This window comes from Convolutriloba macropyga, unplaced genomic scaffold (assembly GCF_964194025.1).
Source record: "Convolutriloba macropyga unplaced genomic scaffold, txConMacr16.3 SCAFFOLD_3247, whole genome shotgun sequence".
In the NCBI taxonomy this organism is placed as follows: domain Eukaryota; kingdom Metazoa; phylum Xenacoelomorpha; order Acoela; family Convolutidae; genus Convolutriloba; species Convolutriloba macropyga.
In genome coordinates this window covers 1-23,872 of record NW_027450164.1, presented here as the reverse complement: position 1 = coordinate 23,872, position 23,872 = coordinate 1, and the positions used below count along the sequence as shown (strand labels likewise).

Below are 23,872 nucleotides of genomic sequence, written 5' to 3'. Positions count from 1 at the left end.
TTAGCTATTTTTTTAATTACAAAATTTGATGATTTTTCTGCGAGTTCGACCAAGCGGCCTCCAAATAGTGTATCTTGTGACTATATTCTTCTTGTGCTCTTCTAAATTTCGTTCTTATCAGACTCGGTTTTTTTAAGATGACTGCTTTTAGAAACACCCTCAGTGGATAGCGATATCTCTTTTCTAACCCTTTTGAAGTTAGTTTTTCTGTATATTTGACAAAACATCCCGTTTAATTTTCTGTTCTGCTGTAACAGTGGTGAAAAAAATGAAGCGGATCAATTCCTTTTGGCAATGAAAATTGAGATTGCATAAAAATATGGCATTGGTAGATGATTTCAAAATCTATAGGGGAATAATGATCTGAAATTTTCAAGTTCTTCTGTGTTGATGTGATACAAATTGTTGGTTCCTTGTTCAAAAACGATAAATCGTAAATAACAACTTGGTACTCATCGTTAGATATCTCGTTTTCAAAGTGAGAGCTTCATTAAAAACTCAGTTCAGTTTAAAAATATTCAGAAGATCTCCATCCGTCAGCATCCCGTTTCGGCCTGAAGCATATGGACACAGCAAAGACAAAGACACAGCAAAGACCAATACAGCAAAGACCAACACAGCAAAGGCAACGAGACAGCAAAGAAAAAGCAACTAATTAGTCACCCAAGCCACAGACAAACAACAAAGCGCCAAATAAAAGTCCTCAACAATGACAGAAAACCTCGAGAGATTGAAAAAGTCAAGAACAGCCCACGGCACCGTTGCAACCAGATTAAACAACGAAGCCAAAACAATTACAGATAGACCTGGACAAAATGTCAGCGAAGAGGAGCTCATACAACTGGAACAAATCTCGACATTGTTGACAAAGAAACAGTTGTACCTGTCAGACATGAATCAGAAACTGCAAAACCTGATCGATGACACCGACAGACTCGACGAAGAAATCGAAGAATCAGAAGATTACGACGACAAGATAGGACAACATGTTGACTTAATCAACCGCTTTGTCATGTACAAAAGAACCCTAGCCAGAAGTTCAACACCACGATTGGCAACTGGACCGGCCACCACCAATGTGAAACTGCCCAAGCTGGAATTGCCGACCTTTTGTGGAGACTACAAGGATTGGACGTCCTTCATCGACCAATTCAATGGAGCAGTGACAAGCAACAGCCAGATAACAGACAGTCAAAAGTTGCAGTATCTAAAAAAATCAGTGAAAGGAGATGCCGCAAAGCTTTTGACCTCTATCCAGATCACAGACGCAAACTTCAGTACAGCATGCGACATCCTGAGGAACAGATACGACAACAAACGTCTGATCTTACGAGCCCATGTTCACGCAATAGTTTCACAGAAATCGGTAACAAATGAAAACCCAAAGGCACTTCGAGAACTCATGGAGACAGTCGAGGAACACAGATTAGCACTCAGCAACCTTGGACAGCCCGTGGACGATCAGGACATCTTTTTCGTGTACCTCATAGCAGAGAAATTGCCCGCCGAAACGAGAAAATGTTGGGAACTTTCATCACCAGGAAGAAGTCCCCAACGCTATCATGATATGAAAGACTTCATGGAAGAAAGCACACGCGCCCTTGAAGCAGCCACACAGCAGTCAGCATCAGCCATCGACAAGAAGCCCACAAGCAGCCCACAACTTCGAAGATTCCATTCACATATAGCCACATCAGCGACTACAACGTGTGAATGTTGCGACGAAAACCACAAAATTTATCAATGCCAAAGTTTCAAAGCACTTTCAGTACAGGACCGAGCTCAGTTGATCAAGACAAAGGGACTTTGCTTCAACTGCCTACGCCCTGGACATCGAAATGAACAATGCAACGGATCAACTTGTAAGAAATGCAAACGAAAGCACAACAGTCTTTTGCATTTGGAAGCCAATAACAACTCGAGGACAAATTCAACAGCGCCAACAGTGACAACTAGCAGCACGTCACCACAAGAAGCAAGCAATCAAGCATCGAGAACAGTCAACAAAAGCAAAGAAAAATTTACAGCCGCAGCACAGTCTCAAAATGAAGAAGAAGAAGAAGTGTTTCTTCCCACCGCAATCGTTTCAGTTGATAACAACGGAAAAACAACAGATATCAGAGCCATTCTAGACTCAGGATCCCAAAGCACGGAAGATGCAGTACAACGCCTTGGATTGAGAAAAGAGAAAGCCGACGGACGAGTTTTTGGACTGGGAGTTCAAGAAGTCAACAACAGCAAAGGATCAGTAAATTTGATTCTGAAAACGAAAGATGAAGACTTCATCAGTATCAGAGCAACCGTCTTAGCAAAATTGACCAGCAATCTGCCTTCGCATCATGTGAATGTCAGCAGTGGGAAAAAACTTCAGGACATCAATCCTGCGGACCCAAACTTCAATCAGCCATCAACCGTATACTTGATAATTGGAGCAGGACACTATGAAGAGTTGATGATAGGAGACAACAGAATCAAGGAGCCTCAAAAACCAATTACCGACCGCCTATCTTGTTTTGGTTGGCTCGTGATTGGACGTGAGAGCCAACTTGAAAAGAAGAGTACTCAACTTCAGTCTTTCTTCATTTGTTCTGAACCAGACAATTTACAGCGATTCTGGGAGATTGAAGAAATTCCGACAGCAACACAGTGGACATCAGAAGAACAGAAATGCGAAGATCACTTCAAAAGTACCACCCGACGCAACTCAGATGGAAGATTTGTTGTGAAACTCCCTTCCAAAGAAGACGCCAAACCCCTGGATGACTCGTACCATCAAGCGAAACGAAGACTAAGGAGCCTCATCTTCCGACTGGAGAAACAACCAGACATATACCACAGATATAGTCAGTTCATTCAGGAATTCATTCAACTTGGACACATGGAAGAAGTTCCCAGAAATAAAATTCATATGCCTGCTCTAAGCTGTTTCTACTTTCCACATCATTGTGTCATCAAAGACGCCAGCAGCACAACTAAACTAAGAGTCGTATTCGATGCCTCAGCTAAATCAGCCAGCGGAGTATCTTTAAACGACCTTCTGATGGTTGGACCGCAACTTCAAAAGGATCTGTTTGGAATTCTGATTCGTTTTCTGTTTCATCAGGTAGCACTATCTGCCGACATTGCCAAGATGTACCGACAAGTGCAACTTGACGATGAAGACAAGGATTTTCACAGGGTTCTGTGGAAAAATCCAAATGACACAGAACTGAAAACATACAGAATGACAAGAGTGACATATGGAATAGCATCATCTTCGTACCACTCAATTAGACCCCTCAAAGCCTTAGCAGACAGTTGCACCAACAGCAACCTCCGCCTTGCAATCAATAACGACATGTATGTGGACGATTTGCTAACAGGAGCCTCAGATGTTGAGCCCGCCACTCAATTGCAGGACGAAATCATCGCAACACTGAAAACACCTTGTTTTGATATACGAAAAGGGACATCAACTGTTTCGTCACTTGTTGAGCGATTGCCTTCCAGTTTTCGCGATACTTCAGACGAAATGATCATCAACAGCAACGACTACACAGTCAAAACCCTTGGAATAAAGTGGAGCCCTGTTCCAGATCATTTCACTTTCACAGTTTGCCTGGACAAAGATTTTCCAAACACAAAGAGGAAAATATTATCGGAAGTCAAAAAGTTGTTCGACCCGCTCGGATGGTTGTCACCAACAACAATTCAATTGAAATCCTTCTTGCAAATTCTTTGGATGGACAAATTGACCTGGGACGAAACCCTATCGTTAAACATCCTGGAACAATACGGAAGATTTCGACATCAACTCAAAGAACTGGAGAAGATCGAACTCGAGTTTTTGCAGCACTTTTTCGTCATCCTTCGAGCTTCATGTGTTTTGTGACGCCTCAACCACAGCCTATGCCGCAGTTGTCTACGTGCGAGAGCAAATGGACGACCGAGTGCACACACAAATGCTAACAGCCAAAACACGCGTTGCCCCAATCAAAACTTTATGCTTTCCTCGTTTAGAACTCTGTGCAGCGCTTCTTGGAGCACAATTGTCTCAAGCAGTGAAAGAAGCCATCAACGACAGCCGTTTTCCCAACCCCAAAGTCTTTGCTTGGACCGATTCACAAGTGACCCTGGCCTGGATTAAAGATATCCCTAGGAAGTGGAAGACTTTCGTTGCTAACCGAGTTGCCAAGATTCAGAGCATCATTCCATCAGAAAATTGGAGGTTTGTAGCAACCGAAGACAATCCAGCCAATTGCGCATCAAGAGAAATTTCAGCCGACAAACTTCTTAATCACCAACTTTGGTGGAAAGGACCCAATTGGTTGCGTCAAGACGAGCAGTTTTGGCCTTCATTGGATGTTACACCTCTCTCTAACGCCTCTACTGACGCTTTAGCCGAAGTAAACTCATCAGCCCAACTATCTCTAGTAATGCAGCATCAGCAGCAAGACAACAGGATTTTAGATCCTATCAGCAGACAGTCATCAATGTTTCGACTTGTAAGAGTCTTCGCTTACGTCAAACTCTTCACTCAACGAGAAAAAGGAAGAAAGCAAGAATAAGGAGAAGGTCAAGCAACAATTACAGCCAGTCGCAACCTGCAACTGATAATTCGAATACGTATCAAAAACCAAACCCAAGAGCAGTTTCCGACAAGGAGCAGCACGGGAACACTCAACTAAAGTCTTCTGACAACGATCAAGATCATCAGCATCTACAACACACGATGAAACCCCGAGACCAAACTTTGAGCAATTTCACAGAAAAATTGTTTGTAACCAACCAGCAGGAAAACCCCAGCAACAATCAGGACGCACCTCATCTGCAGAATATCTGCTATCGAAACTCAGCTAATCACTTTGATGAGGACCATTCCCAACAACCACAGCCCCTTCTTCAGAGCAGCCATGAAGACCAATCCCTACAGCCAAACATTCATCACCGCAGTCAAGAAGCAGATTTGTGCCCGCAGCCCCCTCTCTCTGTCAAGCACGCAGAGCCAAAGGAAGAGAAATCTACGGAACGTTTGAACGGACTTCAGCAAACAACTAATGAAATCCAGTCAACACCGACAGACTTGGTTCAACAATTCAGCAATTTTTTTCAACACCAGACGATCGTCCTGAGTTGCACAGCTTTCGTAAGCCGAATAAACAATATCCGCACTCCAATAAGCAACGTCTAAATGAAACGCAACAAAAACAATACAAATCAATGGAACAACAATCACAGAACGAATCTGTTTATGAGCTACAGACGGATTTATCAGCAAGTGTTTCATCGCCGCCAACAAGCATTCTGTCAACAGTTAAGAAGAAGAAGCAACACATCACAGCAAAAAGACAAATTGGTGTGTGTCATCAACTTTCACCATCGGATCTCCGTTCAGCCAGAATAGCCCTTTACAGCATCATGCAACAAATCTTTCTGCCGGAATTCAAGTATATAAAAGGATCAACAACACCAGAAGATTCAACTTCAAACCTACCAGTTGAATCATCCAGCAAGCGTATCAAGAACAACAGTCATCTACTCAGCCTCTCCCCATTCTTTGACGAAGACAACAACGTCATCCGCGTTGGTGGTCGTCTTGCAAATTCGCCGTATAGCGTGGACAAAAAATTCCCCATAATAACTCCAAAAACATCTCCACTAGCAGAGTTACTCATCCGAGAAAGTCATTTGAGAAACCTTCACAGTGGACCCCAGATGACCCTTTTTGCCCTCCGACAAACAGTTTGGATTCCTGGAGGAATCGCCAGTGTTAAGAAAGTTATTCACAACTGTAAACCCTGCATACGATTTGACGCTCGCATACGCCAGCCATTAATGGGAGATCTGCCAGTAGAAAGGATATTTGAATCTTTTTTTCCTTCCAGTTCACTGGGATGGACTATTGTGGACCGTTTTACACCAAAGATTCTTCACAGAAACTGCAAAAATCATACGCAGCTATATTCATTTGTTTCACCACAAAGGCGATACACTTAGAGCCAGTGGAAAATCTAACCAAAGAAGATTGCCTCGATACCGTCAAGAGATTCACCGGAAGACGCGGTACTCCCCAAGCAATCTACAGTGACAATTCGACAACCTTCATTGGAGCCCGAGGAGAACTCGAATTCAGACGACTTCTTCGAGATGAAGAGTTCAAGGAGCTTATTAACAATTTTGCAAGCCAAAATCACATAGATTGGTTTACAATACCACCAAGGACGCCACATTTTGGAGGACTGTGGGAAGCAGCTGTTAAGTCTATGAAGCGCCATCTCTACAGAACATTTAGATCGACAAAGTTATCAACCAGTGCTTTCACAACTCTCCTGACCCAAATTGAGGTCATCCTCAATTCTCGCCCTTTAACTGCGCCATCAACCGACATCAACGATCCCCTAGCTTTAACCCCTGGACATTTCATCATCGGAAGACCCATCACAGCAATACCCGAGCCATCTTCACCAAAGAACAACACCTTGTCACGATATTGGAGAAATATAGACAAAATGATTCGTCAGTTCTGGAAGAAATGGAGTGTCGAATACTTATCTTCATTGCAGCAGCGGAACAAATGGAGGACAGAAAACGTACAACCAGCAGTGGCGACATTGTGATCATCAAAGATGACAACACTCCCCCAATGTGTTGGCCGCTTGCTCGTATAATTCAGACTTTCGACGGTAATGACAAGATTGTTCGTGTTGTTCAAGTGAAAACACAAACTGGAGTTTACATCAGACCAGTCAGTCGCCTCATACCCCTTCATCGAGAAGAATCAGAAGATCGTGGAGCAGATTAAATGATTAAACTTTGAGAAAAACCCGAAGATTCTCAATTGGTTTGATCACAGCTTCGACAGTATGTACCAAATCAGTTTTATATGAAATTGATAACATTTCTGACGATTTTCACAAAAACCAAGTTTTCACTTTCAGCAAAATCATCTTCTTTGTACCCTCAACTGTACTCGCAAGATAACAACAAAGGAAGCCCTAGATGTCACAATTGAACGAGTTCAAGGAGGCCGGGAAATGTTCAAGGTCAAAAGAACTTTCAAGGTCTCAACAAAATTGTAACCTAGAATTACCACGTGCTTTAACAAAGACACAAGAATTGTAACTTTCACATCCACAAGTTTGTTTCCGTTTGGATTCAAAAAGCTATACATAAGCAAAAAAAAGCGTTGAAGCAGAGCTTCACTAGTAATCAAAAATATTGAAATGAACATGGATTCAAAATCATTAAATTACTTAACTAAAAATTTGACATTACATTGTTAAAAATGGCCTAAAATGCGAGGATAAAATAAATGTTCTCACAATTTTATATGTACATCGTGAAGATTAAAAAATAAAATTAAAATCTAATGCTCTCAATGTCATCTTTTATATCAGTTACTTTTGGGTCCTTCAAAAATTCTTTCCAAAAATATTCTTTCAGTTCTTTTTTTTAAGGAAGCTTTCGATGTTGTTTTCAGTCTAATATTAGAAGGCAGACTATTATAAATTGGAATTGCTTGTGCAATAAAAGAATCAGTTAGTAACTTATTGTTCTTTCTTATATCGAACGTTACTTTTTTTGAACTGTCATGTTGTTTTATTCTCATGGTAGAGAGAGGTTCAATTTTATATGCTTGAAGATCGTTGCTGAGTAAGCGAATAAAAGATTTTGAGCAACAATATTTCAAGAGAAAAGAAACTGGTAGTACTTTTTTGCGAAGTTTGAGATCTGTAGACCGATCGTATTTTCTCCTATTAAAAATGGATTTTATTCTCCAATTCAATTGTTTTTCTAAAGTTGTGAGTAATGACTTTTGCAACCCTATCAGAATTAGAGCGGAATAATGTTGATGACTTATTACTATTGCATTAAGTAATAAGACTTTCGTTTTCTCTGGTAACTTTTTACTTAGTGTATTCAAAACTTTCATTCTACAAGCCATTCTCTGAAGAATCTTTTTCACTTCTCCATCAATTTTAGTTTGCTGTCAATAATTACGCCAAGATACTTCACACTATTTGATTCTGCTATTCTTTTATTGTCGACATTCAGAACAGTATTTGTTAACCAATTCCTGGTGCTGAACACAATATATTCTGTTTTTTCTTTGTTCACTACTAACTGGGACTTTGCAAAAAATCAATAATTTTTGAGATGTTATGTTCAAGTTTTGTTTTTGCCGATATTTCATCAGTGCCGGATATAAAAAGAAAAGTGTCGGCTGCGTACTGGACAACCGTGCAATCCTTGTCTACAATATTTGCTAAATCGTTGACGTAAATGTTAAATAATAGAGGTCCTAAAATAGTACTTTGTGGAGCTCAGAACAACTTTCTCCGTACTTTTGCTCAAATATTTCTCTTTTAAATTAGTAGCATGTTCGTCAAAACCTATATTTTCAAGTTCCCGTAACAGTATTTTGTGGTTTATACAATCAAAAGCCTTTGAAAGATTCAAAAACGCCCCTGTAACATTTTTTTTGTTGAGTTCTAATCTTATTTGTTCTGTCGATTTCAGGATAGCATTAATTGTTGAAGTTTGTTTTCTATAACCAAATTGACTAGCAGACAATAATTGCTCCCTTTCTGGAAAACTTGTGATTAGTGAACTCAACGTCTTTTGAAAAATTTTTGACAAAGCAGAAGTGACAGAAATAGGTCTATAATTGAGGGGGTCTTCGGGATTCCTTTTTTTGAAAAGTGGAGTCACACAAGCTTTTTTAAGATCTTCTGGAAATTTTCCTACTGTAATGAATCGATTAATGAGATAACATATTGGTTCCGATAGCTATGCTTTAGCATCTTTTATTGCCCAAGCTGGTATTTTTGAAGGACCAACTGGTTTACTTGTATTCAATGGATCTATGAGCACATTTGTTTCCTTGGTTGTTAAATATCGGAAATTTTAACACTTTCTCGGAGCAATTTTAGGAGGAATGTTGTTTGTTTGTTGCAAGCCAAAAAATGCTCCTAGAGTCGAAAAGCTGTAATTTGGAGGATTTGCGATTTCCATGGGCTTTGTTATCTTATCACGAAAACTGTTTAATAAAGATCGAATTCTTGCTTGAGTCTTTTCTTTATTACGAAGATCTTGAATGAATTTCCATCTGGCTTTTTCACTGTTTAAATCCCTAAAACACGAAAGAAGTTGTTTTTCTTTTTGACGAATTAAATCGTTTTTAGTTTCATCATCGCTAATTCTTGAAAACTGTCTTTTTGTTTCCTCACATTGCCATTTTTCTTGAAGCAAGATTTTTTGTTTATCTATTCTATTATAACAGGCTTCAATTGGAGTATGTAGTGCTGATGCTGTTTCAATAATTCTTGGAAATTCTAATAACATCATATCTCCTGTCACTGCACCGTAAAAGTTTCTCCAGTCTGAATTTTCAATAAAGCTTTGGAATGCTATGGCTGAATAGTTTTTCATCGAAAAATTCTTTCTTTGTTGTTTTTGATTTTAGCATCACAGTTTTAAGAACAGCGATTGTTGCAAAATGATCAGTTTTCAAATTTGTATCCGCTACTATGCCTTTTTGTAATCGTCAGTTATGATATAATCGATAAGTGTTGAAGAAGAGTTAGTCATTCTTGTAGCTGTATTATTATTCGTTGGTTTAAGATCATATGGAGAAATTACAGATTGCAGCAGACTTCTGTCGCGCTTTGCAAAATAGTTTAAGTTGTAGTCTCCAGCCAGTTTGACAGATTTTCCTTCAGCCATATCAAGATCAATTCCTAGGACCAATTTTTCCAAAAACATCTTTAAAAGTTTTTTTTCAGGACAGTATGATAAATTCAAAACGCATTTCTTTTTTTGTATGCTCAACTCAACCCATAAACTTTTAAAATTTGTATCCGGAAAGCAGTTGAGATCATTGCGGAGACGAGGTTTTAATAATTTCGGAATGTACATGATAATACCACCACCTTTTTTTTGTTGTTTGGATGAACGTTATGGTCGACCATTAAGTAGATTTTTTATTGGAACGTTTTTTTAAAAAAACAATTTTAAGAATTAATTAATACAAAATATTTAGTCTGCACAATTTTTTCTCTTGATTTCTATAATTCTATTGAAGACTTAAGTTGTTCAAAACTTATAGGAAATAAATACCATTTTTATTTCGCTCAACTTATTTTTTGAACGCACGCATTTTTCTTTTTTCAAATCTTGCTCTGGTCTTTCTTGATTTGAATGCAATTAACAGAATTTGCTCAATTGTTACATGTGTATAGAGGTGTTAGAATAGGAGAACATTAGTTTTTGGCTTTGAAACTAAGTTGGAAGTCGAAAACTCAAATATTATAGTTTGGTAAACCTTTGATATGTAACTCTCTCTCCTTTGTTAACATCAACTTTTTTTTATTAAACAAGCTTTGTTTTTTTTCATTACAGTCAATTAATTTTTAATTTTTTTCTTTTTTACTCAGTTTGGTCAGTTCAGCAATTGCAGTGTGATCCATCCGGACATACACAGAATGACAGTCCTACTGATGACCCAGTGGATGTAGCTGACAAGGGTCTGGCATAGGGCGACTGTGGACATGGACAAGGGACCATGATACTTCTGGGAGCAGTTGTGTCCCACTCTTGCCAGATGGCTGGCTTGCTCTCTAAACCCAGTCTCACTAAACAAATATGAAATCCTTGTTGCCAACCCCTCCCATATTTTATACCCGCGCCCTTTATGGTGCAAATTATGTAATGTTATAGAACTTGTCCCAAGGTGTTGGAAACCAAAAAGCAGGTGAGGGAGATATGGATATTGGGGTGGGGGGGGGGGGTTGCACAGGGAACAGGAGGTGGCAAAAAAGATCCCAAATACGTTTCTGCGTATTTAAAAAAATTTTGAAAGCTGTTTTTCTTACTGCTCACAGAGAGTATTGTTAAGTTTGAGGTGCATAGCGTTCAAAATATGTATTTTCCCGTAAAGCACGCGAATCTTTTAGCGTATGAAATTCGTAAGAATTGCCTTTTTTGTCCGCATTCACCGGAACATTTAACAAAATGGCCCCTTTCGACTTGGACCTCTGTTTTCTCTGCCACGTTTTCTTTACTGCCACACCAGTCACTTACATATCGAAAAAGTTAAGTTAAGTTTCCATAACTCAGTTAAAGTGTACGTAAACTTAAGTAAATGTAAAATTATAGTCAGCATTACCTTAACTTTGGCCTAACATACGCGAAGTAAAAAAATGCAAAATTCTTGGGCTAAAATATATTTTAACATTTTTCTGGGTTTTTCTGGGGGAAAAGTTAAATTATCGTAAATATAACCAACTAAACATGGGAAGAATTGCTGTCGAACGACTAATGGGAGCTCTAATCAATAGCAGCCTGCTTCATTCGGGTGGGGGGGGTCTAATTGGGACTAAGAAGTTCAATATTGGGCTTCAAATAACCACATTAGAGGAACATATACCGCTATTAAGATATAAAGTGAAAAATGGCACCTGTTTCGTCGCACTTTTCTTTTGACTTTTAGTATTAAATTGCCGCCAATTGAGTTCAGCTGCTTGAAATTGTGATTAAAGGAGATTTTTAGATCACGCGAAATGCAAAAAGTGAAGGGCGTAAAAGACACTTGAAAAAAAAACGTTCAAGCAAAAATTTTGCATAAAAAAGACACACATGTTTACAATAATTGCTATGAACTTCGTTCAAGAGCAATTAAAAATCTTTATTTTTGAGGCTTCTAATTGGTCTAGTTTGTGGGCACAGCAAGCAAAAAAACAGGATTTTTGGTTGATTTTAAAGAAAGTGAGGAGGAACTGGATGAACAGCAGTTTCTTTTCTCAAAAATTGATGCTTGCAATTTTTCTAATACACGAAGCGTACACTTAGTTCCAAACAAGCATCGGTAACAACAACCAAAAATATAACCGACCAACGATGAATTGCCCCCTAGCATCTGTCAAGAAACTAGCTACAATAGTAGTTAGCTTGGGCTCTGAGACGGATAGGTTGAGCATAGAGGAGATGGAAATTGAGGGAAGACAAAATTTTTGGGAAAAATAAGAAAAAGGGTGCAATGAGTGTAAAAATAAGATATTCACACCATTAGTCCTCCGCTTAATAAGGATGGGAAAAGTGTAATTTTAAAGTGTAAAAAAGTTTAATAAAAAGTAATAAGAATGTAATCATAAAGTGTAAAAATGAGAAATTTCACCTTTTTTCCACGTATTATTCTTAATTTACACTCTTTCCACCCTTATTTAGCGGAGAACTAACGGTGTAAAAATCCTATTTTCACATTTTCTCGATTTTGGGGGTAAAATGCTCGGCCCAGGAAGAAAGCATTGTTGGTTTTGGGAGGGCTGGATGAGGTGAGGAAGAAGGGCGTAGGCGGATTCCGAGTATAAAGGGGCTTAAGCGTAGAGACTGTTAGTAGTGGAGAAATGGTCAGGGAGTGGACAATTGGGAGGAGCGATGGGTGTCCAAATTATCAAAAAGTACTGAGCCTCACATCAGTTTATGTCTTCTCTGCAGCTTTCAGTAAATTGCCCGTAGCTAAGGTTCAGTGACAATCAGTACTAATTCAGAACAATTTCAGATAAATTTCAAGACTTATTACTGATTCAGACGGACTTGAGAACCAACTGTGGAGTGATTTCTGTGTTTCTCTGGATCAGAGCAAAACTCAGAAAATGTTCTGTATTCTTCTGAATCAGAAGATAGTTCAGAATGAATCACTGAATCAGCTCTGAATCAGACAAATTCAGTGCAAAATGTGACCTGAATTAGACTCTGACATAGCACTGAATTCGACTTAGAGTTAGGTACGGGTGTACACTTATAGACTTGTGTAGCGCTAAATGAAACAGTTTAGTGACTAAGTATTCTACAATTTTCACCTAATTAAAACGTTTTTGAAGGCAAAAAATCAGAAAGCTTAGGTAAAATCGATCCAGAAAAACACTCGTAATAAATATGACTTCTGGATTATTATAATTGCTACAATCTTCAACTGAGTGCAGTTGAGACTTTATGGCTAAGTTACCATGATACAATATCATTTTTTCATTTCAGAATTATTAGGGGATATAAGCAGGCGCAACTAATGTGAAAATGGACAAGTACTTGATATTAACTTGCAAGCTTAGTGAGCTAACCATTACACCAACTGGTATGAAGCTCTCGAACTTGGGGATCTCTTATAACCCGTTCTCACGTTCGTCCTTGTTCCTCGAAGCTTCATTTCTCTAGCCAAGTATACGTTGAACAAGTAGAGCTTCTTATCAAGCCAGGTCAAGCTTATCTTATGAACAATTAACATTAGGTCGTTCTCTCTCAACCCTCTAACAAGTCTCAGTCTCATCTTTTCTTATCTCAGAAAGTTTTTGAGATAAACTTTATGTTCTGAACTTCGTTATTCACAATCAACCCAATTGCTACATTGTTTCTAATTACTATGTAACAGAATTCACTGAGATATTTTCTGATTGCAGCGAAATATTTTCTGATTGAGGTCGTAAATGAGCAGGTAACAGTTTTTAACCTGAAATTTCATTTTTTACCCTATAAATATGCTAAGATTGAATCATTTCTAAAGCAAAACTCAGGTGTTATTAAAATATGGTGAGATTTCAGAAAGCGCTTCCTATTTTTCAAGTTCTTTTTATGATTGAAGCGAGGCAAAAGTTGGAGTTAAAATTATATGTTTTTTTCGGATCTATGCTGTCCCCCCAGTGATTTTACCCCCTCCTTCATAAAAAATGATATGTTGTTTTATAGCACGTTTATATGTATAACAATAGCACGTGCGCCGGGGGAGGGTGCGTAAAAATTATAAGCTCACTAAGGTGGGGGGGGGGGCAAAACAGAATAGATCCTGTTTTTAAGTTTAACTGACATATTTTAACTTCATTAAGAATGTGAATTGAACACTTGATGGGATTAATCTATTCAATTCGTCATAATGGTGAGGTATTTTTCATCGTTTATTTGGCGATGAGAATAAGGCTAAATTTGCTGTGAGTAAATTTTAGCGCTGAGTTATTGTGGTGATTTTTTCAAAGCACATTGACTGAATTCAGAGGTAAAAATCGCAATCCTTGTAATTTTTAGTTTTTTCAGCGTCGACACAACGACACAGGATCTGATCCGTATGACGCTCCTGGGAGAGGAATAAATATTGCTTAGTTTTTAAATTGCAGTTTTTGTAAGATGTAATCTTACTTTTCGGAGTATGTTTTGCACTGATATTGTACAGGTCATGTCTTTGACCTCTAGGGTTGTCTCTCATTCCTGACCTCCAAGCGGGTTTTGTGTTTCTAACCATTGCAGGTCCCCATTTGAACTTCGACTTGTACTTGTTCCTTTTCGGAGAGCCCGGAGTTATTTTGATATGCCAGAGACACTGCTGGGCACCGTTTTTGACGAATGGTGCTCCGCTGGCACATGAGTTTGAAAGGTTAGGAGGCTGGCTCGACAAGGGTGTTTGAGGTGCGTATTGAGATCCGGTTGATTTCGTGAACACTGGATCTGTAGGGGTTGTTGGGTTGTTGGGTAATCCTAAAGACTGTGGAGCAGCCGCCATTGGTGAGGTTCCTGAAATGATCTTTCTTCTCCATCGGTGTTGTATCATAGCTAATTTATCTCCTCGGAGCATGGAATGATAGATAAAATAGATTAGATCATCGCTCTAATTGCTATAACTAGCGGTAATAACTTTTTAATCGCAAATATCTTACTTTGTTTAGCTTTGAATATGGTCAATTAATTTTACTTTTGTGGTGATATATTTTGAAAGACCACCGCAAACAAGCAATCAATTCACCCCCATTTTACCCGTTTTTTTTTTGGGGGGGGGGCGGATGGCGTTGATTCTTTTGCCAGAGTTTCTTAAACTACTTTGGTGCCATTTGAGTATTTAGCACAAAAAATTTAAAGGGCGAATTTTTTAAGAAATAAATCCGTTGTTGTCCCTGTAATTTACCTTTTTCATGACACGAGGCAGCTGAAGCCATAACTAATTTTTCGTGTAGAATTAAAATGATGAGATCTGTTCAGACTCCAGTTACTGAAATCTTTAAAGATAAATTCAGGACAATTTCCTAGTTTGTTTTTTGAAAACACAATACAGTAACTCGTAAACTTCTCTGACCAAAAAAATTCTTTTTTTTTCAATGTGTACTTATTAGAGAAGCCAGTATGTCATAGATCAATGCCTTTTCCGTCTAAGACAATGTTTTCAAAGATAAGCTCTATCTGTTTCCTCTTTAGAGCCTGGACCTGAGTCTCATAAAAAATCAGTACTGAATCATACTAGTTTTGTTCTATGTTTTACTATGCCAAGAGTTCTGATCATGGCAACTAATAGACATTTCATGGTAAAATTCAGAGTAAAATTATGAACATAGCCTGTACATAATGAACATAAGTCTGTTTTTTTATGAACTTAGCCTGTATATAATGATCATTATTCTGATATTTTTATGAACTTAGCCTGTACATAATGATCTAATTCTGATTTTTGATCTGAACAGCATGGTTTTCAGGCTATTTTCGTCTTATCGGCATGAAAAACACCTCGTTTGCCTTTAATCTAAAACTTAAAGAAACGTCCCTTAAAAACTCTCTAGGAAACTCAAAAATTAATTCATTAAGATTATTGTTGAGTAAGTGAATATATTACACGATTTCATTAGTAATTGTAGTTGTTTACTTTTTGCCCTTTTGCAACTTTGAATTCTGATCTTTACATCTCTCTTTCTCTCTCTGCATAGCTAGTTAAAATATCTGGTCTCGTGCCTGCCATCTGAAACCACCGATTGCATGGCTTTCATGAACACCTGCCATCTGGGAAAAGGTCTCGTAGTTCAGCGTTCAGGGAAAAGGTACACATTCATGTCCAGCGTTGCACATCCGCATCCACGTGGTTCAGCAAAATGTTGGCAACATCAGAAACAAACAAACAACAAGCACTGAAGACAGAATCAATGGCGTAAGAAGAACTTGGCTTGCTTTAAGTTTAAATCACAAATCAAACCACAGAGTGAAGTTTGTTGAAACTTGATTTCAAACGTGAAAACTTTTAATTGACAGAAACACTTTTGAACACTTTTAGTAAACAAGTAACATTGTCATCCAAAACTAAAACGAGACGAGTGTCGAGTCGCCTGCCCGCCAAAAGTTTAGTATATCACTCAAGCAAAGAAAATCAGATAAGTACGATTGCGATGAAATAAGACGAATACCACTCAATCTATATTCGGGCCTTTCCCATTATAGCCCCCCCCCCAGTTTAATGGTCAGATAACCTATAGCCCCCTCCCCAATCATGATAATTATACCATTATGCGGACGAAGGCCTTTCCCAACGTAGTAGTGTCCCATGCTGCCAACCTCTGGGCCGTTTCAGGCGACAGATAACACACCAGATGAGCTTGTTAAAAAAGAAAAACGTAATAATTGGGGGCACAAGTTTGGGGGGGGGGGGTTGACTGATGGGGGAAGGTTCGTTTCCAGTACAAATACCTCCCCCCAGTACAAATGGAGCGAGCCCCCATTACAAATGAAGCGAGGCTTCCTTCTTTGTCATTGAACTTGTTTTGGTTGGATCAAATTTCACACAACTGTTGTCAACTGGAGCAAGGCTTCCCCGCCTTCTTCAGAGCGAGGCTTCCTTCTTTTTCATTGAATTCTTTTTGGTTGGGTCATATTACACGCAACTGTTGTCAAAGCACCATCTTCAAAATTTTACAAGCAAATTGGCCCAATTGAAATTGGTAATCATATGTGGTCTGTTCTTTTTCATTACTGTAACATTGTATTCAATTTGTATATCGCCGGTCCGGATCTTAGTCTGTTTTCGGAGCTGATACTAAGACATTCAAACAAAAATCCATTACAATCTGAAATAAAATCATAAAAATCTGCAATATCTGTCGAATTTGGCAGGTTCCTGTCACTTGGCGTGTCTTTTCTGTTTTTGGCGGGTACTTTTTTAATGATAAAACGCCATTTTCAATGTTTTAAGATAGTAAAATCATCGTGATGATCAAAATGTGCATCACCCAAAATTTCAAATTTTTCGAAATTTACATATTTTTTCATGAGTTTACTATGAACATCATGAGAATCAAAACCAAGGATGTACAGTCCATTTTCAGAAAAAACCTATCTATGGGACGTATACTGCAAATCATGAGTAGGAAGAAACTCTTAGGATACACTTATACAGTACTGCGCCGAAGATATACAATTGGAATACAATGTTACAGTACTGAAATGCTCTGAGACTCAAGTCCGGGAGCTCATAAAATTTTTGAAGCAAGTCTAAGCAAAGCATGTTAGTTTTCTTATAATAATGAAGACCATATGAGTATCAGCTACAACGAAAAGAATCATTTACACTCTTAAACTCACTCGTGCGAGATCACATGAAAATTCGTGTTTGCGCAAAACAAACTCTCAAGCTACTCAAATTACGATGTGGAGTTGTCAGTTACTTAAAATGAGCGTTGCAAACAAGTTTTATGCGACATGAATTTGTGTGGCCCACTTTTTTGTTTTTACGTAATATCATTGGTTCCAATCAATGGAAAAAGCCCAATGTAACATGAAATTATCATTCAAGAACAGATTTGTGTGTTCTAAAGGAAACTGGGACGATACAAATTTTCTATAATTTCTATAAATATTGCAAATTTTCCTCGTACATTCTTTCACATGAAAAATCGTGTTAATTTGCATCACACAAAAAAAACCATGTGATTTCACACGAGAGAGTTTTAGAGTGTATCTCCCCGGGGTAAATTTTTCCGCCCAAAATGACGTAAGAGTGGGGCTGCAATGGGAGGATTTTTTAGGAAAATGCAGCTCAAAACTCTTACATCTTTTTGGGCTGCATTGGGCTTCCAGTGGGGGTAAAATGGTGCACGAGTGAGGGGGTAAAAGACAAATTAAGATCTTAAGTACCAACCTTTGCTAATAAGCATAACTCCATAGTCATTGGGATCGGAACAGTAACAGAATCCAGTTTGAACACACTCCCCCTGCACCATCACGTCTCGCATCAGAATTGGGGGTGCGTAGGATGGAGGGGGGGCAAGGGGAGAGGAGAAGAGTCGCACTGACACTGGGAATTATTATTGCTGTTTTCCTGCATTCCCGTAACTGCAGCTGTTCCGCAATCGTAAATCTCAACTTCAGCAGATGAAGCACAAACCAAGTTGCCGTCATAAACACCTGAAGAGCTATACTTATTCATTGGGTCTAGGAAATAAACCCCCACGGAAAAAAGCCCCCATTTTGAAATTGAATTTCGGTCGTGATAATTTGTTCGGTTGTGATAGTGTAATATCAAGTCCCACGGGCCGCTGAGGCATGGCCATGGCCCGCGAGGCATGGCCAAACGCGCTAAAGTGGGACCCGGACCTTGCTCACAGTGAGTTTCAGCGCTGTACCATTGACTCTCAATTGTAACCATTACTGAACCAGTCAAATAGCAGTGTAAATACTTCTGCCAGTCTGCCCAGAGTCGATTAAGAAACATCCCAGTCTGTCTCTTTTCTTCGCAGCCTAATTTACATTATTGGTGAACACTGCACAGAATGTTTCACATCATCAGACTGTACATACAACCAACATAGCAAATTTTGAAAATTTCGAATAACTGGTGTCATGCATAAAATTTTTAAGATGGCGATACCCTGAACAGCCATTCTAGCTCTAACTAAACCATATTGGTGCGTTCAACTAAACCATATTGGTGCGTTCATCTAAACCATATATTGGTGCATCGGCGGAGGTCGGAGATCGGTGGCGGAGGTCGGAGGCGGAGGTCGGATGTCGGTAGCGGAGGTCGGAGGCGGAGGTCGGTGGAGGTCGGTAGCGGAGGTCGGAGGCGGAGGTCGGTAGCGGAGGTCGGTAGCGGAGGTCGGAGGTCGGCGGAGGTCGGCGATGTAAAAGTGGTCTCTATGTGCTCTCGTAATACCAAAAAACGTTTGGCGGTAGCGGAGGTCGGTGGAGGTCGGTAGCGGAGGTCGGTGGAGGTCGGTAGCGGAGGTCGGTAGCGGAGGTCGGAGGTCGGCGGAGGTCGGCGATGTAAAAATGGTCTCTATGTGCTCTCGTAATACCAAAAAACGTTTGGCGGTAGCGGAGGTCGGTGGAGGTCGGTAGCGGAGGTCGGTGGAGGTCGGTAGCGGAGGTCGGAGGTCGGCGGAGGTCGGCGATGTAAAAATGGTCTCTATGTGCTCTCGTAATACCAAAAAACGTTTGGCGGTAGCGGAGGTCGGTGGAGGTCGGTAGCGGAGGTCGGTGGAGGTCGGTAGCGGAGGTCGGTAGCGGAGGTCGGTAGCGGAGGTCGGTAGCGGAGGTCGGTAGCGGAGGTCGGAGGCGGAGGTCGGAGGCGGAGGTCGGAGGTCGTTGTGCGAGTCAGAATTAGTTGTGTAGAAGTAGAAGGTAGAAGTAGTAGTGCAAGCATCGGGCTTCGCCCGTGGGGTGTCAATCCCAGTGTTCATCAGTGTGTTTCCGTTTATCTTTTCCAGTGTCTGAATAGTAGACTCAATGGTAGACTCATATGTTGTGTATTTCAGATTTGATTGTTGCTTTGTTTTTGATCCCTTTGTTTTCCTGAATTTGTTCTTCGTGAAACCCAAGTGAAATGGCCAGTGATATTGTGTTTGATTTTGTTTTCCACGAAACAGTTATACAGGCGTGCGAAGAAGTCGATTTGTTGCTTGCGATTGTAGATACGAAGACGAAAGATTGCCACGGGACTGTAAATGTTATAAGGGTAGTACCATCAGCATCAGAAAAGTTGATCATGAAGCGAAAGAGGGTGACCAGAAATAGTAACGTAAGAAGAAGGTGTTTTTATGTGACCAATGCGACTACGAGTCGGATGCTAAGTACATGATTGACCGCCACATGAGACGAATCCATGAGAGCGCGGAGAAGCTTAAGTGTAAGTTATGTAATTTCACATCAATTTACCCGTATAGCATCAAAAGCCACGTTACTAGACAGCACCAGAATGTTGAAATGTCATCGGAATCCAGTAGTATCACGGTCAGAACTCGAAGGACGGTTATTCAGGAAACATCAAGTGACAATGGAACATCAAGCGAAAGGGACAATGTTGGAAGGTCGTTGGAGATAGGGTCTGTGAACAGTTTTTGGCGGATGTAGTTTGAGTTTGAGTTTGACTGTTACCTTGTTTTAGTTATTTGTTTATTTATACTTGTTTTTACTTTGTTTACTTTGTGTATTACTTCGTCTATGTTACGACAACTCACTTAACTCACTTAGTCTACTGCTTTATGAAGGATGACGGAACGGAAAATACATGTGTTACCCTGCACTGTTTATGTGTTACCCTTTATGTTACCCTGCACTGTTTGAAGAGAACTCAGATGAGGTTAAACTATGCTTTCCACAACCAAAGCGTGGCCGACCCAGAAATTCAGACCCTCTTATGATACCTCCATTCATGAATTACACCTTTGTGCAAATTGCCGATATTTATACAAATAGATTGTCAAGTACCCAGCAAAATGAATTGTCGTTTCAAAGCTTTACAACAGCTTACCAAATTTCCTTCCAGTATTAAGTGTCAATGTACAAGAATTCTGTCACATGTACAATATTGGTCCAAAGTTATCCCAGCAGTTTATGCTAATGGGAGACACTAACGAATCCCTTCCTTCGGATGAGAGCGGAGTTCCTGACACCAGTGAAGAGCTCTGCCTGGCCCCGAATCACAATTCAGTTCCCGTAGATGAACTTTCTAACGCACTACGAGTATGCAGTGAACCCAGATGCTGGCTGGATGAGATTCAAGTCATTGTCGAGGAGATTTCCAACATTGAACAGGATGCCATCGAGTGGATAATGTCATATGTCCTCCACTGGGAATCTTTGGATGATCTGGCAAAATGTGAAGATTTATCTCCTAAAAACGTAAAGGCACTGAAAATTGCATTGGCGTCGATATTCAAAGACCTTCAAGAGGAGCGGGAACTCTTCTTGAGCAAGTTAGACAGCAGCTGTGTAGCTCGCGAAAAATTGCTGGCGTCTCACCTTGTGAAATATTTCGACAAAGGTTACGAAGAGCTTGTTGAGGCATGCAGTACACCGGAAATTAAATCCCAATTATCATCAGCCGAAATTGACAACATAAAGAGGGTTCTACAGAAAGTGGATTCTCCTACACAGGTTAAACAAAACAAGGAATTGACTATTTTAATGCACGAAGTTGAGTCATTTTTGAAGGACAGCAAGTTGAGTGATGACGCTGTTCACGAAGTAATGAAGGGAATTCAGAATTTTGAGTCACTGGAGAGCGGTTTAAAAAGCTGCGAAGAATTGACAACGAAGCAAGTGAAACTTCTGGCAGAGAAGCTGAAAGAACCATTTGATAAACTGAAAAAGATTCAGCAGCAAGAACATGTCGACGAAAGAGCTCTGCCCAATTTCGGCGGTATTTTGTTGCCTACTGAAGGAATCGAATGGCTGGGACGCTGGCTCACAAACAAATCAGCTTCTGACCTTGATCTGTGTGAAATTGATCGCTGTGAAGATTTAACAAAGCCAATGCTTCAAGATGACATAAACAGTACTGATGACACAACATGAGCAGCAGCATAGACTAGAAGATAAAATTAACCAGAGCACCAGAACTGAATCGCCCGCAGCATCATTAGCAAGTAGTCGATCTAATTCTGCATTGATGATTCTGCATTGATCTAATTCTGCATTAATTCTGAATTGTTTGAGCTATCATTCACTAATTGCTATAGTTTGACCTAGTCACGCGCTGCTTAATTAATTCAACTTTCCGCGCTGCTTCTTTTCCCCATTCGCATTCATTGAAACAACGCGTTATATTATCGTTTGCTACACGTGGACACGCTGACGAACACGACAGCAGCGTTCCAGGTGTGTCCACCCGACATTCCAGGCCAGACGAGGTCGGCCCACGTCCACCTTCGTCAGCAGTAGCACCTCCGACCTCCGACCAACAACACACCAGACCCCCCCAAAGGCGAAACGTATCTGATTGCTCAAATCTGATTAGAACTGATAGAGTGGGGTGTACGTGGCGAGTGGGGGGGGGGGGTAACGGAGTTACGGTAACGTTTGCGCGGAGCGACGTGGTTTGGTTGGGGGGGGGGGGGGGGAGGGGGGAGGGTCCTTGATGTTAAACGTTAGAAGGCAATTTGCCATCAATTATCAGAAAGCCCGGTCATGTTTTATTGCCCGGGTCCAGTTTTATTCCTTCGCTGGTATAGTCGATTCATTACAGAACAAATTTAATTACTATGTTGATCTTTGATCTATTTCAGAGCCTTGTTGTTCGTTTCTATTTCAAAAGCAAAAGTCAAAGCCAGTTGAACATCTGACTTCCATCAATTATCATTATGTCGCAAAGCAGTCGAAAAGTTGTAATGGTTCAAGACCCGGCGGCCGACGAAGAATTGGCATACAACAATGAAAGTCGTCAGGTTATAGTATATCAACCACGTGCTATGGAACCATTGGATGATATCGGTCAGCAGTTTGATAACAATAATGCGGGAAACAGCTCCAGTGTTGTAAGTTTGGTTCATATTTATTATTATTATTATTATTATTATTATTATTATTATTATTATTATTATTATTATTATTATTATTATTATTATTATTATTATTATTATTAGTATTATTTTTATTATTATTAATACTATTATTATTATTATTATTGCCTATGTGTGTGTGCGTTTGTGTTTACGTGTGTGTGTATCTGTGTGTGTGTGCGTGTGTGTGTTTGCGTACGGGTGTGTGTGTGTGTGTGCGTGTGTGTGTGCATGTGTGCATGTGTGCATGTGTGCATGTGTGCATGTGTGCATGTGTGCGTGTGTGCGTGTGTGTGTGTGTGTGTGTGTGTGTGTGTGTGTGTGTGTGTGTGTGTGTGGCGTGTGTGTGTGTGGTGTGTGTGTGTGGTGTGTGTGTGTGGTGTGTGTGTGTGTGTCGTGTGTGTGTGTGTGTGTGTGTGTGAGTGAGTGAGTGAGTGAGTGAGTGAGTGAGTGAGTGAATTCGGTGACCGCTGAATCCGTTGCTTTATTATATTGCCACTGTAATGATAGAAGTTTATCGTCTTCGTTAGTTTGAGAGAACTAGGTAAGCCTACTTCGCGCGCAGAAATAAGTAGCCTAACTCTTTATATCTTTTCGATCTGTGTGAAATTGATAGAGGTGAAGATTTAACAAAGCCAATGCTTCAAGATGACATAAACAGTACTGATGACACAACATGAGCAGCAGCATAGACTAGAAGATAAAATTAACCAGAGCACCAGAACTGAATCGCCCGCAGCATCATTAGCAAGTAGTCGATCTAATTCTGCATTGATGATTCTGCATTGATCTAATTCTGCATTAATTCTGAATTGTTTGAGCTATCATTCACTAATTGCTATAGTTTGGACCTAGTCACGCGCTGCTTAATTAATTCAACTTTCCGCGCTGCTTCTTTTCCCCATTCGCATTCATTGAAACAACGCGTTATATTATCGTTTGCTACACGTGGACACGCTGACGAACACGACAGCAGCGTTCCAGGTGTGTCCACCCGACATTCCAGGCCAGACGAGGTCGGCCCACGTCCACCTTCGTCAGCAGTAGCACCTCCGACCTCCGACCAACAACACACCAGACCCCCCCAAAGGCGAAACGTATCTGATTGCTCAAATCTGATTAGAACTGATAGAGTGGGGTGTACGTGGGGGGTGGGGGGTAACGGAGTTACGGTAACGTTTGCGCGGAGCGACGTGGTTTGGTTGGGGGGGGGGGAGGGGGGAGGGTCCTTGATGTTAAACGTTAGAAGGCAATTTGCCATCAATTATCAGAAAGCCCGGTCATGTTTTATTGCCCGGGTCCAGTTTTATTCCTTCGCTGGT

At 40.2% G+C, this 23,872-nt stretch overlaps 3 protein-coding genes across 5 annotated transcripts; 2 read left to right on the top strand and 1 right to left on the bottom strand.

Annotated features, from left to right (window-relative positions):
- The first annotated feature begins 709 nt into the window (after positions 1 to 709).
- On the top strand, positions 710 to 3,871 carry LOC142355674 (uncharacterized). The gene has a single exon (XM_075407758.1). It carries the CDS (start codon positions 710 to 712, stop codon positions 3,869 to 3,871), a length of 3,162 nt encoding a protein of 1,053 aa, XP_075263873.1.
- Positions 3,872 to 5,199: 1,328 nt separating this feature from the next.
- On the top strand, positions 5,200 to 6,781 carry LOC142355673 (uncharacterized). Its single transcript, XM_075407757.1, has 3 exons — positions 5,200 to 5,757; positions 5,865 to 6,495; positions 6,543 to 6,781. The coding sequence occupies exons 1-3, from the start codon at positions 5,200 to 5,202 to the stop codon at positions 6,779 to 6,781; spliced, it is 1,428 nt and encodes a 475-aa protein (XP_075263872.1).
- Positions 6,782 to 10,330: 3,549 nt separating this feature from the next.
- LOC142355672 (uncharacterized) lies at positions 10,331 to 18,176 on the bottom strand. Of its 3 annotated transcripts, none has more exons than XM_075407754.1 (3): positions 17,912 to 18,176; positions 14,164 to 14,535; positions 10,331 to 10,613 (listed from the first exon to the last, which is right to left on the bottom strand). In XM_075407754.1, the coding sequence occupies exons 1-3, from the start codon at positions 18,003 to 18,005 to the stop codon at positions 10,426 to 10,428; spliced, it is 654 nt and encodes a 217-aa protein (XP_075263869.1). In that variant the 5' UTR covers positions 18,006 to 18,176; the 3' UTR covers positions 10,331 to 10,425. The 3 variants fall into 3 exon arrangements, with proteins under 3 accessions (XP_075263869.1, XP_075263870.1, XP_075263871.1); XM_075407755.1 differs by having other exon boundaries at positions 10,331 to 10,598; XM_075407756.1 differs by lacking the exon at positions 17,912 to 18,176 and adding an exon at positions 15,653 to 15,883.
- Between the last annotated feature and the right edge of the window lie 5,696 nt (positions 18,177 to 23,872).